We start from the raw sequence: 18,769 nt of genomic DNA, 5'->3' as shown, positions 1-18,769 counted from the left end.
TACACTGTTTCTATCAGTGTTGTACGTAGCGCCGTTACTAGTAGCGGCGCTACCGTATCCGTTACTTTTTTCGGTAGCGGAGTAGAGATCGCGCTACTTTTTTAAACTGGTAACGAAAGAAGTACTTCCGTTACAAATTTGCAGTAGCGCAATCTTTGAGCGCTACCGCTACCGCTACTTTCCGAGCTGGGGTTCGCGACAACTCGACTTCGAACAAGCTGCCCGATATCACAACTCATTCTGCGAAGACCAGGCAAATAGCCGAAAGGAGGGCACAGAGGCCGTTATCTTACAAAGAGGCTGTGTCCTCCACGTGTTCCCTATTTGGGATTAACCTTCTTGAAGATTTGGTGTATTGTCGGAGTTGTCTGCAAACTGACGTCACTCCTACTGCATTCTGGTGCCGTCTTCGCTAGCTATGGAATGTCATGACTCATAGCTAGCGAAGACGGCACCAGAATGCAGTAGGAGTGACGTCAGTTGACGTCACTATGAATGTCGTCAGCATGACGTCAGCTTGACATTGCACCACGCACGCTTAGGTGCTTGACCGTTGCCATTTCTTGTCCGCTGCAATGGAGGGACCATGGCCTGCTACAGCAAGCATCTTTGACTATAAGGAGGAGAAAGAAAACAGTATCGTGGTGTTCAGATGTCTACTATGCGCCTAGGTGGGAAAGCTTTATCTGTGCGTCAAGGAAGTCAACGTCCAATTTGAAAAAGCACACCATGGTATGTCTACTAACTTCTCGTTCCGGGCAATCTGAGTTCTTTTTGTGACAAAGCTGTTGAGCCTTTTATCGGTAGACTTGCTTTGTGCTTTATTTGCTTTAGAGGAAGAGAAAAAGATATGCAGGATATCGAGCTGGATTTAGTAAATCTGTAAAAAACGGTTTTCCAAATTTTAGCCTTCAGGCGACCTACGTGTAACCTCCACTGGACGTCGATTTATTATTTTTGGATATTATTTTATTTTATTATTATTTATTATTTTGAGCTATTGTTTTATTTTATTATTTATTATTTTAAGACTTTTGAAGTACGTCATCAACGATACTGTTTGTTTCTTTCCCAAAAAGTAGCGCATGAAGTACCGCGTTACTTTTTACGGGTAACGGTAGCGGTACTCCGCTACTTTTAGGTACGTGTAACGATATCGGGATTTCGTTACTTTTTGCTCAGGTAGCGCGTATCGGTATTGCGCTACCTTTTTCGGGTAGCGGGTACAACACTGGTTTCTATGGGGAAACGACCCGCGTACAGCGATGGAGCCCGCGGTTCCGAGAACTCGTATAACGATGTTGGACGCCGTCCCGTGCGCGTAACCTCGCCGCGATAAGATACAGTAGAATCTCGATTATACGAATCTCACGGGGTAGCCGAAAAAATTCGTATCATCCGAATATTTTTTTTTTTAAGAGAGAGAGACAAGAAAATATACAGCGACTGTTCATTTTCCAATACTGTCAGTGAAAGAGGTCGGTGTTGACGCTTTTGTGTCTCCGTATTTGGTCAATACTGCTCAAATTCGCGAGCTGATTCAAAAGGCCCAGCACGTGCTTTCCACCCGCGAGTCGCGCGCGTATTCTAGAGCAAGCTTCCCCGGAAGCACGCAGCCCTTAGGTGAAGCCGACTTGCGGAATGGTGACGTGTAATGTTGCCAGAAGCGATCCTGATATGCTCCCATGGTTCACTGTACGAGTTCTGGTCGCTGTTTTCCAAAGACAGTACGATGTCACACAGCTCTGCGTCTTTTTTTTCTTTTTAGCATCTGTTTCTATGTCTTTTGCTACACGCGGGGTGGCGCGCGACTTTTTGGGGACGCGCTGGTTAGGTCAACCCCTGTATATCGATGGAATTCGCGATTACCGTCAATATCGTTGTACACGGGTTTCACTTTAAAAAAAGTGACTACAAACCTCTGACAACACAGCCGGTGTCGGGTCTTCCAAGCTTACAGCACGATATTATAGAGTTACCACAAAGTGCATGCCCTGTCCACTCTGGTGCGCTACTTGTCAGGCTTGGTACGCCTTGTTGACATTTCATCGCAGTAGTGGTAGTTACCATAGTAGTGGTGGTAGTAGTTACGGGGAAAAGAAAGAAAACAAAAGGTCCTGAAACCTGTACGTTTCAGGACCAACACAGTCTGTAACCAACTGGGGATAGATCTGTGAACCACCTCCTATTAGCAGACGGCAATGTTTCAACAACGCTACGTGCTGTCATACTATCTTGTTGTACTTTCTCTCTTTCCACTCTTTCCGTAAGCCTGTTACTGGACACTAACTGGAACAATAAGACAAAGCTGGAGTATACACAAGCATATCAATGTTGGGACTCTTTATTCAATGTATTGACCAAAGGTATCAACTATAGTGATCACTGGGAATATCTACCCTTTAGGCTCCAAAGAAATATTGCTGTCACAATCCACACAAAGCAGCAGGTAAAAAAAAAGTAAGCCACACATTAAAAACGTCTTGTACTGTACATATTTTGAATGAATTACATCGGCTGCACCTCCCGCAGTACGCCCTGGATCTAAGGAGCCTGAAGAGCTCCTGAGGCCATGGCATTTGCCAGGACAAGCACTAGCGGTGCTGAACTCAATGTAATAAAGAGATGAACGTCTTACTTAATAGATATTTAGAAACTTAGTGGGTATCACTGTTTTCTGCGTGAACTGAGGTGCAAACCACAATGTTATGCAATTTACAATGAAGCCAGTCTGTAAAGTAAAACGGTGCTGCACACACACTCCTTGAATACAGAAGCAGAAAGGGTATCGAAGACAACTTTGTTCAAGCGAAATAGCTGCCAGACCTTGCCATGAAGATTTTTTTAGAAGACTGTTAACTTTCATTATTAACTTCCAGTGACCTCATGACGACCTCAGGGTATTCAGTCTTGCACGTGCCACAAGAGTAGATTAAATAAAAAATATAAAAAAATACAGAAACTGTGTGAAAACTACCCATGAACAATGCACCTTACAGAATAGTCTTGAATCTTCCGGGTTTTGACAGGGTCTTTCTGCACTATGCTGGCTGAATACGTACAGTGTGAACGTTTGGTGTCATCCTGTTCTTCGGGCAACAATACAAAAGGAACAGAGCGGTACCACCCAGGAACCCCTCTGTGCCCAGTTGCTTTCTTCAATATGTCAATACAGTGCAATCCCGTTAATTCGAACTTCCGGATAATTCGAACTGACGCTCGCGTGTACTTGAATGGAGAAAAACGCACGGTAATTCGAACGAGATTGGTCGACCGCGCCTGACTACGCTCCGGTCCTGCAGCGCGACGATCGGCGCGGCGCGTTGCTGGCGTGTGTGTGCCTGACACCTTTAGTGACTAGTTCGTTTGTACTCCTCTACTAAGTGCTGAGATTACTAAAAAAATACTATTACTTATAAAGAGGATGCTCGTGCGGGAGGAAAGACGGGCAAACGAACTAATCACGGTATGGTGTGCGCAAACGCGACTGGCTTACAGAAGGCTGCCGCTTCCATGGTCGGCAAAGCAAGTAAGCCACGCGGTTCTGTTTTATGGGAGGGAAGACCCTTCCTTTTGACCACAAAGCCGTGGATGACGGCCGATATTTTACCGGATTGTGTCAGCGGTATTCCCGTTCGCGGGGTTCTGTTCAACGTCGCCCAGGATGATGTTCGTGCCGCGGCAAAAGAAATGAATTCGAATGCGAATCACAGATCGATTTCAGGCCCGAGATGTTTTGATGCTTGTCCGTAAATAAATATTTTGGAATATGATTGAGCCTCTTGTATTTCCGGCATCGCGTGACCGCGAACGTGCGGCAAGGCCAATGCACGCGTCTCCGACGCAGACAGTATGCGCTGCCAGAGCATGAGGTCTTCATTCAGAGCGACTCCCATTTGTTCGAACTCCGCTTTATTCGAACAATTCTCCTGTCCTTTTCGAGTTTGAATTAACGGGATTGCACTGTAATCAACCATATAGAAAGAAGAAGAAAAATGATTTCCTCTTTTTCCACTAACTTAGTAGAAACAACATCAACAAATATTACGCTTAAAATTTTACTCTACCAGTATTTCTATATGACTTCTGCGTGATCAACCCTTGCAACGAAACATTACACCGCATTGATAACACAAAATCACAACGGTGCCATTCCACACTTGACGGTACATGGTGAAGATGGAGCTGAAGCACATCAATACCAAAAACAGCACAACCTAAAGCAATGTTAACAGAAAGGCAGAGTGTCTGATCACAGCAAACATTCACATATTGCAAGTGACAAGTATTGCGGTAAATTCCTTCGGCATTAAGTTGTCTTCTTACGTCCGTACATGGGATGATGACACTCTGACATCTTTGGTAGTTCTCAATTCAGATTCTTCACGGTAAGATCTTGCAGTTCTCGAGGAAGGATAATCCAGGTGTCTAACAGAAGTCTAAAGCTGCAGTTGTTCCTTCTCTTCCTGCAATGTCTACTTACCTTCTGATGACCGAGCAAATTTAAGCGGTGAAAACATGCGAGGGACCTTTTTGTTTGATAAAGAAACTAGGACTAACGTAATGTCCGAGCTACATGTACGTGTATCCGTCTGTAATGTTGATGGCATTACCAGATACACGTTCACAGTTTCTGTCTAGAGATGCAACCAGCACCATGTGTGAGGCTGTGATACCAGGGTACACATGTAAGCTCCATAATTGTCACTCAAATTAAAAGCAGGAGACGAGACACTGCAGAAGGTGGAGAAACAACTGTAAGGTTTATCCATGGACAATTTGTACATACTGTTTGTAAAGAAGATAACTAACTGAGAAAAGTGACAGTCAGGAAATTAACACAGCTCAAACAGCCCCTGCAAAGCCAGAAGCTCAGACACAATCCAAAAAGGCAAAATATGATCCAATAACAGCACTATTCTATGGAGCACTCCAACCATAGTAAAATCCTGTGTCTCTCTCTCTTTTTTTTTGTTTTTGCCAGGTCCATTGGCATACACCTTAAACGACGGGAGCCCGTGGGCCCCTGAAGCGTCCGCCGCGATTGCGTTTGCTCGCCTTTTGCGGTTCATTGTCTGGCCTTCCGTGGTGTTGTGGGGATGACTGCTCGTGTGCTGGTTCTGCAAAGAAAATATACCGTCGCGATTAAGCCTCAAGTTCCACTCAGTATTTGTAAAAAATCTTTTGACATGGCAGACTTCTGGTATATTCAGGCCCTTGTGTTTTCAATTTTTCTTTTTTGTTGTGGAAAATTGGTGGGTATAAATCGGGGTTCATTACGGGGACTGTAAAATGGCAAAATCAGACGACATCTGGTGGAAAAGCAGATTCTTGGGTGAAAGCAGTTTTCGCATCTCAGATGGACAGTAGCAACACATGTCGTTTGAGATCAACTCGCTCCACGGCGAAGCACTCTTTGTTGTTGTGCCAAGAAAGCGTGGTTTCAGCCAGCACTCCAACAAATCACTGTCGTAATTTCCGGATCTTGTGAGGCTCGACAACAGTAAGCGTTGGGCTGACTCGCCAGGTTTGCTGCATGCGGGGGAATGATCTCCGTGAAGCTCTTTGACGGAGCACGATTGCTTTTCGCTGGACTGGATTCCGTTGTTCTGTGGCAGATTTGCTGAAGGCCTTGCTCCAGATCGACCAGTCAGTTGCTCTGTGGCAGATTCGCTGAAGACCTAGGTCCAGATCGACCAGTCGGTTGCTCTGTGGCAGATTCGCTGAAGACCTAGCTAAAGATCGACCAGTCGGTTGCTCTGTGGCAGATTCGCTGAAGACCTAGCTCCAGATCGACCAGTCGGTTGCTCTGTGGCAGATTCGCTGAAGACCTAGCTAAAGATCGACCAGTCGGTTGCTCTGTGGCAGATTCGCTGAAGACCTAGCTAAAGATCGACCAGTCGGTTGCTCTGTGGCAGATTCGCTGAAGACCTCAATCCAGATCGACCAGTCAGTTGCTCTGTGGCAGATTCGCTGAAGACCTCACTCCAGATCGACCAGTCAGTTGCTCTGTGGCAGATTCCCCGAAGACCTAGCTCCAGATCGACCAGTCAGTTGCTCTGTGGCAGATTCGCTGCAGATCGACCAGTCGGTTGCTCTTCAGCAGATTCGCTGAAGATCGACAAGCCGCATTTTCCATAAGCAAAATATCAAACCAATAATAGAAGTCTACCACGGTTATCCTTGACTGGACACTAGAAGGTTAATGATGATACACCTCTGGATACCTGAATTCTCCTGTGCCTCCCCATTCTCAGGATGGCGAGCCTTCACTGGCCTCACTTGTCTGCTGATGCTGAGAGGCCCAGGTCCTGCTAGAAGACGTAAGACATTCCCCACAGCTTTGGTGCGCCCTTCGCGGAACACCAGTCTCATCCCTGGCCGCAGGTACTCCGGGTTCTTGATGAAGCGGAAATGGACAAGGGCTTTGTCGCCCGTGCGCAGGCAGTCCATTGACATGGATAGGATGGATGCTGTCTGTCGGATGCTGCCGCAATGAACTGCACAATTTCCATTTGCATTTGAATGATAAGAACAACGGTATCATTTTGGGTAACATCGATTTTTCTCTGAATAGTAGCGTAAATATTACCCATGGCTTGGTAACGTGGACTGATGGTGGTGGGATGGTGAAGGACGAGAATCTCGCCCTCGAACTCCCAGCAGGACTTTGGTTCCAACTTGGTCGAGACCAGGACCATGCCCTTGCGGATGTCCGACCGCTTCACTTGCTACGGCGTAAAAATTACGTGAATGCTGATCTGTGTTTCCACTCATCTACCGAGTAATATACAGGGTGTCTCACCTAAAGTAATAAAAGATGCATTAAAAAACCTACTTGTCTGAACATTGCGGGGCCAATGCCATTTATCTTGGTGAAGATTTTGCCATGACTTCCGGAGACCATTATCAAATTTAATTCGCAAGAAATTGAGTTTTCCAAATTCGACTCCAAAATTTGCCAAGTCAACCTTTTCGAAAAAAAAAAAAAAAGAGAAAGCGCATGCTGCATTTACCCCGCTCTACTGCAAATACATTCACTACTACGTACACCTGCAAAAAAAGAAAAAGTGAAAACCGCCGTTTCGAGGCGCGCAAGTTGCCAGGCTCTTTTTGTTTGTGTAAAAAAAAATCATTGCATTGACCCCATATTATTCAGACAAGTTGATTTTTTATCGCATTAGGTGAAACACCCCGTATCAAATTTGAAGTTTTTTAGGCACAGGATGAGCTGAGACTATCAAACTCGTTAACACTAAGAGAACTGAAACAATGAAACCAATAGAAATGTATTATACCAAACAAAAATAAAACGATGCCTACATAAAAATACACTCAAACCTCGTTACTGTAAAGTGCAATACAACGAAATTCGTGAAATGTGCATCATAAAACATGATAAAACATGAAGCTCCGAAGTAACTCCGATGTCTTCATAGTTTACGAGGTAGGTACTTCACAGTACCTTTTTCAACGCAAAGGATGCCGTCTGTCCGCCTCGGACCTCTTTCACGGGCATGCGTTTGCGATGAATGGACTTCACTGCAACCGGTTGGAAGTGGCCAAGAGGGTCAGGACCCAACAAGAGGACATCGTTTAGGTGGACGATTCCTTTTAACGTTGTGCCAGACACGACAGTTCCGACTCCCTAGATGGGAAGAACATCATTCCCTTTCTTCACTCCCAGAGCAATGTTATGCTAAAGCAATGCGTAAAGCTAAAAATAAACTTGATGTTACAGTTGAGTAATGTTACTCTTTGTTTACAGCATGCTTCTAGCAACAATTATAGTTGCGAAAGATACTGTGAGAAAAATCAGGACCAGCAAATGCCACGTAACAGTTTGATGTGTATAATTCCGAACCGAGCGGGACTGCCGTAGCGAATAAAACCAGTTCCACAAGCAACCACTTCATCACCATTTCTTCTTCTGCAACTCCCCAGTATAGAAAAGAAGCTTACAGGAACTGAGTAAGTATCGTCGATCTGAAACTCCGCTGGATCAGCATCCGTGCTCATCATCCGCGCTGACAAGAGGTTCAGGAACATCTTGAGAAGAGCCAAATTGGCACCTGTCACGTTTGACACTTGAAAGATGGGACATAACCTGAAAAGTGAGACAAAAGTCACCCAATTTCTTGTATTATCGAAGTCATAATTAGGGTGTCGTGTCTTACAGTTAAACTCGGTAAAACCCATTTTGACCCCCCGATTTCCATCACTGTAACTGAGGGTAAAACCCGAAAACCCCCGAAAATGAACTTGAGCACTGCTCGACAATTCTAAGCACGGCTGCTCGGCGTCTCGCCGTTCGTCTGAAGTGCAAGGCGCACCCCTTTTTATGTTACGCCCCAAAATTTGCTTTTCCACCCGATATATATCCATATAGTCAGATTTTATCCCACTTTACAGCTCCTGAGATAAAACCAGATATTTACCCCCCCAAAATTTTCTAAAGACATAAAACTCAAAAACACAAGAGTCTAGCCATAATTTACCTTTCCGAGACAAAGTTTGTTGCACAAACGACAACGTCGTCTGCAGAATGGACGACGACTGGAATCTTTCGAACACCGGGGGATTTGAGGATTCGGACAAGTAACCGCATGGTATCCTGAAGGACATTTGCAGGACACATGTCCATCTTGGTGACCACCACAAAGACAGGCACGTTCAGGGCTAGGGCAAGGCCAAGGTGTTCTTTTGTCATGCCCACCACACCGGCATTGGCTCCGACCTGAATGCAATGAGAGATGAGCCAAACGAGACGACGAGGATCCATAATTCGAGCTCGAAGCTTTAGGGTTTAACGCGACTCTTCCCCGAATTCGCACCCCAAATAGAAGGTTGCCTCTTTAGGGGGCAACCCGATTTTTACCCGGGAAATCGCCCTCTCTGAGACATCTGTAGGAATGCACACTAACTAATTGGCAGCAAACGCAGTTACATCACCGTTTGCACCAAACCAGTACAGTTAGTTTGAGTAACTGAGCCCGATTTCTCCCGAATTTAGCATACTGCCACCGAAATTCGTACGAATTTAGAGCACATGTTTATTTCCCCCCCACCCCCGAATTTAAGAAAAAATATTTCCCGAAAACTTCAGGCCCTATCCATAATGTTATGTCGCACGACAACTATAACTATGAGTGGCGACACAGTTGTCAGACTGTGGATGAATTTTTGCCTGACAGAGCAACTTGCGTTGTTCAACTGATTGAACAACGTTAGTAGCAACACAGTAAGTAAGTCGTCAAATTTTTGCGCCACATTTGAATCTGTAGGTTCTTGAAAAGCAAATCCTCGCGACACTGTCGCGTTTTAACACAGCACGTGCTTACCATGAGCATGGTGAAATCAGGCGCATGCCCAGTCATGCCAAAAATGGTCGTTTTTAGATAGCGCTCGTGGCCAGCCAAGTCGATGAACGTGATCACCTGGAACGGCAAAATGGGGCCTCGCTTGAAAGGGTGACGACGACCGCCCATGAACGACTACCAGAGAAACCCTGATAGTCGTGACATGCAAGAGAGTTAAACATATCTCCCAACTGAGAGGAAAACAGTCTCCTGTGCTGTCCTCTTCATTTTACATCCACGTTCTTCAGATTCGAAGAACTGTTACCTCTGTCCACAGTTCTGTAAGCTTGTTCTTTGGTGCTACAAGAATGTGGATCTGCCACGCAAAAAGGCGGAGAGTTCCAAGTCCGTGTGCGGGACTTCTATGTCGAGAGTGGTTCATTATAACTAGGGCCTGACTTTTTCGGGTTTTATTTTTGGCCAAATTCAGGGGGTAAATATCGGGTGATATTTTTCATTTGAAAATTCGGGTGTATTCGGGTTAAATCCCGTTACGGCATATTCTGTCGTCAGGAATTCGGGTGTATTCAGGTGATTTTTTTTTTTAAATAAAAATTTGTCTTAACATGGAACTAATGTTTAGCAATGTTATCAAACTTTATTTTAATGCACGCTTATGAGTGTGCCACGTGACCTGGATGTTTTCGGGTAGATTCGGGTTAAACCCGAATTTTACAAATTTCGTTCGGGGGGTAAATATCGGGTGGATACGGGTTTAACCCTAAAAAGTCAGGCCCTAATTATAACTAAATGGGACGATGGGATTCTGGCACAACAATGCGGGGACTGTGACGTTCCCATCGTGGCACAGTGCTTCAAAGGGGGAGCCGGTATTCAGTGCGAGAAAAAGAAAATGTATTCTTTTACACTGTCTCATGTAAGCCAGTGAAAGTGGCCTGGTTGCTCAATATGAAAGAAGGCCACCCCTTTTGGGAGTGACCAGGTCCCCAGGGTTGCTATGGTCAAATGGGGACAAGTCCGCTCGCATTTCCCCCTTAAATTGGTGATTCCAAATAGTGGTGTGTTGTAGAAGCTGTACTTTATGTACTGAACGTTTACTGTGTTTATAACCTTTCTCTTAATAACAACAGAGCTCATCGGCTTTTGGCTCACTCATATAAAATGAAGCTTCGTCGTTGTTTTCACTTGTCACAAAAATCGATGAGAAACATAGTAAAAATGAGCAACCCAACACAATACATTTCCTGATAGTGAATCCCCGTCGCTAGCACTTTGTACTTAACAAACTTAACAATGAAGTTCTTCGCTGAAGTGAGACTAGAGCCTGACTTTTTAGGGTTATACCCGATATTTGTTCCAGATTCAAATCAGCAAAAAAGGGGCTTAACCGGATATTTCCCCAAAAACTGCTGGACCAGGGGGATCCGAAGTTATCACAACTAACAGATAACTTTGGAGACTATGTTGTAAATGCATAAATACGCTCGTACAAACTGTCAAAACAGAAACCCTGCAGCCTCTTACATTACATATTAAATACATTAAATATTGATACTCTGTGTCTACTGGGATGTGTATTATGCCGAATAAACCGAAGATTTACACACGACTCAATCTGATCCAACCAGTACTGGACTGAGTCGGGTTCGGTTTGACCGGATTACACCCGAATTATTGAAGCAAAGCATAACCACATATTTACCCCCCCCCCCCCCCTCCCCGACGTCGCTGAAAAATATAACCCGAAACAATCAGGCCCTAGATTTATCACACCCACCAACAATCAATCAATCAATAGTCACCTTGGAAGACTGTTCACATATCTTTGTCCAGTCCAGCTGTCCCCCATGTGGATCGGGCTGGTTGACCACGTTGCCCCGAGAGTCGAAACCCAGGATGTCGTTTCCGACACTGGATGTCCTTCCGGACTCTACCTCATGCTTGTGCCGGAACAGCTTCTGCCGCGCCAGCCCTCGTCCGTTGTCCAATTCGCCGTGGGTGAGAACGCCGAGAAGGGTGCTTTTTCCGGCATCCACGTTTCCGACTACCGCGACTCTGCGTACGTGTTTGCATCATAGATTGAGAAGTTACCCGTCAAAAAGAACTCGTTACAAGTTAAGTTACCGTGTGCAAAATGTAACTAAGTTAATAACGAAGTTCTTCAGCCTGAAATGTAACTCGCAGTTACTGAGTTACTTAAAAAAAAGAACGAGTTACTTCCAAGTTACTTCGGACACAAAATAGCATTACGCAGGTGCAGCGCGCGTGAGCAGTTGAGATAGACCTTGAGTAGCCTGCGGAGGAGTGCAACACGCTTAGATCGTTTTCGTTTATGTCCAACAATAGAGCTCTCCCTGTTTGTAAACAAATGACGTCATAATGTTCGACAGCGTCACAAATTTGGTAGAATTGAACTACGCTCGAAGCTAGACGTGAACAAGGTTGCGTCCGAAAGCCACGGTCTTGAGGGGATTACGATATGGTCCCTTAAAGGGACGCGACCCTCGGTCCTGCTTTTCTTTCAATGGGAGGCAGCGAACAAGTGGCGTTCGTGGAACCCAGCCCGCTCCTTCCGATTTGTGTCGGTTTCAATCTGTCTACCAATGTCATGATGACGTTTCTTGGGTAGAGGTCTATTCGAACGCTTTGCACTCACTCCCTGTGGGCGCACAATGGTTCAGCTTCATTTCAATGGCAGCGGCGCTTACTTCCTGAATAAAATACTGTCATGGATTGAATATCACGTTTTATGGCAAAAAATGTCATGGAGGAGCCGGTGAGAAAGCAAGAAAATATGGGGACGTGAATGAAAAATTAGTTAAAAGCAGGGTGTCGAACCGCAAAAAATACGGGTACGGTTCGGGTTCGGGTTCGCGTTGTTTTGATTTCGTTCCGGTTCGGTTCCGGTTCGGCCACGCCAAGAATCGAACCGGTTCGCAAACCGGTTCGCAGCCCCGAACCGGTTCGCGAACCGGTTCAACGCTTCCGTTTTATATGTTCCATAAAACTGCTTTTATCAGGACATGCGTGGCTAATAGCTTACTGCTGTTGTCTGCATTGACGTCTCTAGCGGTAAGGTAGCCCTTTAGCGAGAGAAATGAGGAATGGATGAACACTTATTGCAAATAGAGTCCACGCTGTTGAAGCGGTGTAGTCCTGCTACTTTCTGTTCCCAAAATCTTTTTTTCACACGCACAGTGCCAGCAAGATACACTTAAAGGAAGCCTAATAAGATGGACAGCGTAACATAGACGACAGTACTAGCCGGCACACTGCCTTCGCAACGTGAATCGATCTGAAACCGTACTGAAGCATGTCGAAAATAAGCCTGCCAGCCTTACTCTGTCCGAGCTCACAGCAGTGTACTAGTTAATCCACAACACAAAGGCAATATGTCACGACACAACTGCACTACCAATAAGCAGAACCACATTTACTTTTCAAGCCACGACCAATCAAACAGGCACCGTTCTGCGTACGCTCCTTCTCCACTTCTCATGTTCCTGACTTGTTTAATTTGTACTGCTCACGTGTAAAGGGAAATCTTGGGCGCTTATTTGATCGCATATTGATCCTTATTCGCATTTGATCCTGTAGAGCTACATAACTGGCCTACTCCATTCCTGTTTCATTCGTCCGCGTGGCACCTCGTCTCTGAAGAGTAGATGCCGCACCGCGTGCGTGAGGCGCTAGCCGCGGCGCTCACAAGGACAACTGCGCTTCAACATGTTAAAAAGACGCTGAAAGTATACTTACTATACGTCGTCGTCTCACTGCTAGGTGAAAATTTCTGAAATCCATGATATAGGCGCGTGATGATGATACCAACGTGTCTTCGTTCGGGGATAGAGAGGAACTCTTATGCTGACTTCTTTTATGTCCGAACCGTTTTGTTGCGAACCGGTTACCGCTATTATTTTTTACGGTTCTGCTCCGGTTCGGGTTCAACAGTGTCATGAAAATTTCGGTTCGGGTTCGGTTCCGGCAAAAATAACGGTTCGGGTACGGTTTTCGGTTCGGGTTCGGGTTCGGTTCGACACCCTGGTTAAAAGTAACTTGGAACTTAACTTAAGGTACTTTGGCAAAGTTACCTGAAAAAGGAACGAGTTCCTCTGAAAGTTACCACGGCGCAAAAGTACCGAGTTAAATTACAAGTTACCAGAAAAAGGAACTTAGTTACAGTAACGAGTTACTTGTAACGAGTTACCTCGAACTCTGGTTTGCATCACCAATGATGTTGTGACCGTAGAGATTGGTTGTATTTACTCATCCACGCAACAAAGCTTTCGAAGGTCACACCCATGCACTACCTGAGGACAGTTTTTAATCTTCATCTTTGATAATACTCGATACTATCTATGTTATCACGATACCTGCCTTTGCTCCACCATTGAATGTCTGACTGACACACGATATGATACACTCCTTGCTATCCAATCAACTTTGGAAAAAGGCGTTTTGATACTACACTAACCTTCCAGAAGTAGAAAAAACAAAGACGAACATATCTCATCACTTGCTGCATTATCGCTATCTTCAGACATTAGTATCCCTATGCTATGCTGCTCCCACATTTTCGGACAATGTTCCCTAACATGGCAGCAGGCGAGCACTTTGAATAATATTGCACATATCTTTCCAGTGCAATCTCCCCATTTTGAGATAATGTTCGCTAACATGGCAACGGGCAAGCTCAAGCACTTTGGATAACCTGCACAGCAGGGTGTCGAACCGAAACATTTTGCGTTCCAGTTTTCGTACCGATTCGAGAATAATGGTTCAGCTCCAGTTCAGCTCCGGAGCAAGACAACAATGGTTCAGATCGGTTCCGGATCTGACGTCGGCACAAGCGCCATCTGTGATGTTATCTGAGAACTGGTTTCGGATCACCCTGCACACATGGTCGTAAATGAAGCGGACTAGGAGTGTGGGAGGCTCTGTACTCTCCATTTCTTTCCGTTGCATCCGCGACTTTCATGAAGTTGAACACAAACACCACCCAGATTTGTGAACGGGGATTTTTGCTTCTTAGCTATAGGCAGAGTTCCACATTTTCGGAATCTTCCAGAAAAACACCCGCCGAATATTTTTTTGAAATTCGTCACGTTCCAAAATGCGGTTGGCACATTCTTATGCGGTTCGACACCCCACTGCACACATCTTTCAACTGCCATCCCAACGTCTTCAGAGAATGTGCCAACAAAAGCTCGACGGGGTACTACGCGGGACTTACATCTAGTACCTTTGCTTTGCCTTTAAGATCTTACCTCACTTCGACAAAATCATTTTCGTTGGCACGGTTCCGGACAAGGTATTCAGCCATGAGACCTCCCTCCGTCTTGCGCTCTCGGAGGAGGACGCAGTCGGCCTCTAACGTGGTGGCCATGCTTTGCAGCGTAGCCACAGACGCTTCCATCTCCTCGCTCGACAACCCTGATTCTCCATGCTCTATGAAGGAAATGTTATGCAAAGCTATACTGATCGTGTTCCCACCACAACCTTCTAGATTATAGCTACCATGTCATAGGCACCCCTTCCCAGCACCGCGCTGAAGGCTAGTGGTGGCGCTACTCATCGGCCCAGTTATTCCTTCCTCAATTTCTGCAATACTTTGTACTTCGGCGTACCTTAGTCTCTTTGCACAAGCGGTGGATGTCCCACGGGAGATGCCTCTTTCTAAAGTACATTATCATCATCATTCTACGCGTTTCCATGGGATCTATTTCTGTCGTCTGCTACGGTAGGTCCCGGTTATTACTTCCGCAATTTCTGCAATACTTTGTACTTCGGCGTACCTTAGTCTCTTTGCACAAGCGGTGGATGTCCCACGGGAGATGCCTCTTTCTAAAGTACATTATCATCATCATTCTACGCGTTTCCATGGGATCTATTTCTGTCGTCTGCTACGGTAGGTCCCGGTTATTACTTCCGCAATTTCTGCAATACTTTGTACTTCGGCGTACTTTAGCCTCTTTGCGCAAGCGGTGGATGTCCCACGGGAGATGCTTCTTTCTAAAGTTCATTATCATCATCATTCTGCAAGTTTTCATAGGAGCTGTCGTCTGCTACGGTAGCCGTACGTCCACTTCTGCGCGTTCAAAATTCAAATTTCCATCGTCCAATCATGATGCAGATCTCGCAGGCCGACGAGTAGCACTGCCCCTAGCGGATCGTGCGGACGAGCTCCTCATAGGGGTTGCCGATTACGACATTTTTTAAAATTTATTTTTTATTTATATATTTATTTTCATTTCCGCAGAAATGTGGGCCAGGTACAAAAGGCATAAGCCTGACGAGGTACCTGGACCAGGAAACAACAATAACAGTAACAGAAATAACATCTAGAAGATCGTGAATCTAGAAGGTCGTGGTTCACACATAAAGTAAGGTGATGACCATGTGCGCGCATCCCATGTTTCCTTGTGCGCAGCTACAATTACGTATATTTATTTATTTATTTCAATATACCTCCAAAGGTCCCTTGGCGGACGTTACGGTAAGTGTTGCGCATTATTGATTCCCGTAACATGTGTCGAGCCCACGTTCTCACTATAACACCACGACTGAACCTAAAAGTTTTGTTTCATATTATTTACCTCCGCATCCAATCTCGTAGATGACCTCTCCGTGACCTCTTCGCAACCGCTGCGACAGCTGCCGCGTGAGGGCGTCATACTGCTCCTCGCTGGGGCTTACCAATGATGTCTGTTTAAAAGCAATAAGACGGTGTGATGATAACTTGTAACAGTCGCATGTCGGCAGGAGCACACGAGATACAGACACGAAAGAAGCACATTTTCAAAGTGTAATTGGAATTTTAAAAAAATATATATATGAAAGAAGCATTCTAATTCCCGTCAACACTCTTCTTAACAAGAAGAAGCGCACTACAAGGTACAGCTTGGGACAAAAGTTTACGGAACACCGGAGTGTCACATTTCTCTATTTGGGTGACACCCTAGAGGCAAACAGGAGTGGACACACAAACTGAGGGACGGGCAGAATATCCGGTCACCTGTTTCCTATTCGATCTCTTCGTAATATCTAGAAGGGGGAGGTCCCGATGAAGAAATACGTTAGTGCCGTGTTCCGTGAACTTTTGTCCCAAGCTGTACAATGAAAAGCTGAGAAACTTCACGCTAGTTTTGGTCCTGTAAGGTGAAGGAAAAGGTGAAAATGGTCAGTTGGTGCTAATCCGTAATGTCTGGCTATGCAGCAGAGAAAACACAGACAAGGGTGAGTACAAAAAAAAAGAAAAAAAAAAGAAGGAGTAGCCATTCCATCAGCATTTTTTACTCACCCTTGTCTGTGTTTCTTTTCTGCTGCTTAGCCAGACGTTATGGGCTCAAAATGGGCCTGGCATTGTTATACGACTAGTTCACAAAGACACCCCCTTACGGTGTCACTGAAAGACTCTTTGCGTTACAAACAGAATTTCACAGATGACTGGCTTGTAGTGACTGTGCATATTGGATGCACTGAAGATACGTTCCACTATGTGTAATGTAATGCACCCCTTATACACCCCTGCCTGGGATGAAGCGTCACACATCGTCTGCTTGCATTGAAAGCACCGTCGACTTACTGGTAACGATTGCAGTGTGTTGGGGTCAGGGATAATTTTTCTTTTTTTTTTTTCAGGAGGGGGGTGCTGGCATACTGTAGGGGGGTGTACCCCCTTGTCGTCGTTCAAGCAGCGCTGTACTACATGTAGACGGTCGAAGACGGCAATAGACACCCTTCTGAAGGCAGGTGCATAAAAATGGTGATCGGTGCAACGCACCTGGTATTGTTATGAAGAAAAAAAGCCACAGCTGTCGGTAAGCACTCAACTCAGGCGGGGTACTGACACGTGCTGAGGCTAATATGCCAGCCGATGACGGGGACCCTCATGGTGCATTCTCAACACTTTCCAGAGTTTGATCAAGCATGCAGACGTACACTTGCAAAGTTATATTTCTGTAATCACACCAGTCTCTTTTTGTTTGTCCTTTCTCTCCGTCATTTTCTTGTTCTTTTAGTTTGGTCGCACCGTGTAATACGATTTGATTCCGCAAAATACAGTCCCCCGTAAACATCAGTCTTTTATTAACAGGTTTGATTGTGCAGTTTGTTGTATTTTGAATATGAGGCTACTGGCACACTGACTCATTCACTCCGTGAAACTCGAAAGTTCGATAAATATGTCCTAGATGAACTTAAGGGACAGCTGAAGAAATAAGATTCGTAACTTCGAAACGCAAAAGGCGGCGACGTGTGTGCATAATTCTTGGACCAACCACAAGAAAAGACAGGACGAACGAGCACATTTCGGAGAGTTAAAGGGTCAACCCCCCCCCCCTCCCCGGGGGGGCGTTCAACAGGAGATTTCTGGGTGTGCGAAGAAAATCCCTGGCTGGGGTAGTTGGTGGGACGACATCATTGAACATGGCGCATGTCTCTCAATGCTGTTTATGTATTGAATACAAACACACCCACTGTTCGCCCATGCCTAACGTTAAGCTTCACACATCGTGTCCTTGTGTTGCAAGTGTGCAGATCTTACACATCCTGGAAGAAGCTCATTAAAACCGTAGCAATACTTTACACATGCGTTGAAGAACAACTTGTGGAACGAGCTCACCTTTTCAGTCAGACCATCGCAGTCGACACTTTCATCTTTCGAACATGGTACGATGTTTGGTGTGAAGAGATCAACGACGGACTTTGCAGTGGTTGGAGTTTGATCGACTATTGCGGACATTTTCGAAACTTCCTACGCTAGCTTCATAAAGAGTTGGTCCGTAATAAAGTCATTTTCCTGAAATTGAAAACAATCACGCATAAGTGAAATCAAGGTACGTTGCAACGCAGAAACACGAAAAAGATTGGGCTGACTCATAGAGCTGTGTACGTAGCATGTCTGGACACGAAACCAAAACACTGCAAGAACCCGATCAGCTGCGGAGGCGCTCTTCTCTGATAAGGCGTATCACTGGAAGTGGCGCGCGACAAAACCGCGACAGGACGAAAGACGCCGACAAAAGTATTCATTAGAGGAAACGGTCAGTGAAGGGCAGCCTCAGAAACTCAGCCGAAACGTCCATATGTGAAAGATGCAAGAGGAACCCTCAATGTCATCATATAGCCATATTGGATGACAATCGAAAGTGACGAATGAGTCAATGCAGACTTACAATTTGAAGTTCAAGGAAAACGAGACAGAAGCTTGAGGTGAATGTTATCCTTCGTAGCTTTCGCACAAATTAATGTGGGTCACTGTTCACAGTCAACAAAAACAAGCGCTTCCCTCCAGCGATTTACTCGGTAGCTCCGACGTCACAAGAAGTCACAACCACAACGACAGTTTTGACGGTGTATTCGTATTTCGTGATTATCAAATACTGAGAACAGAAGATATGTGTATGTTATTTATCCTCTCAATTTTATCACAGCGTACGTAAAAATAT

At 45.3% G+C, this 18,769-nt stretch overlaps 1 protein-coding gene across 1 annotated transcript; it reads right to left on the bottom strand.

Moving 5' to 3' along the window:
* Positions 1–2,328: 2,328 nt before the first annotated feature.
* On the bottom strand, positions 2,329–18,663 carry LOC135392095 (GTP-binding protein 1-like). The gene is made up of 12 exons (XM_064622762.1): positions 18,497–18,663; positions 17,944–18,120; positions 15,917–16,025; positions 14,588–14,768; positions 11,123–11,375; positions 9,342–9,437; positions 8,499–8,737; positions 7,963–8,107; positions 7,466–7,648; positions 6,593–6,731; positions 6,228–6,500; positions 2,329–5,120 (listed from the first exon to the last, which is right to left on the bottom strand). The coding sequence occupies exons 2-12, from the start codon at positions 18,061–18,063 to the stop codon at positions 5,002–5,004; spliced, it is 1,857 nt and encodes a 618-aa protein (XP_064478832.1). The 5' UTR covers positions 18,064–18,120; positions 18,497–18,663; the 3' UTR covers positions 2,329–5,001.
* Positions 18,664–18,769: the final 106 nt, after the last annotated feature.

Source organism: Ornithodoros turicata, chromosome 4, assembly GCF_037126465.1.
Source record: "Ornithodoros turicata isolate Travis chromosome 4, ASM3712646v1, whole genome shotgun sequence".
Classification (NCBI taxonomy): domain Eukaryota; kingdom Metazoa; phylum Arthropoda; class Arachnida; order Ixodida; family Argasidae; genus Ornithodoros; species Ornithodoros turicata.
The sequence above is the reverse complement of the archived record's forward strand: the minus strand, read 5'-3'. Positions and strand labels throughout refer to the sequence as shown.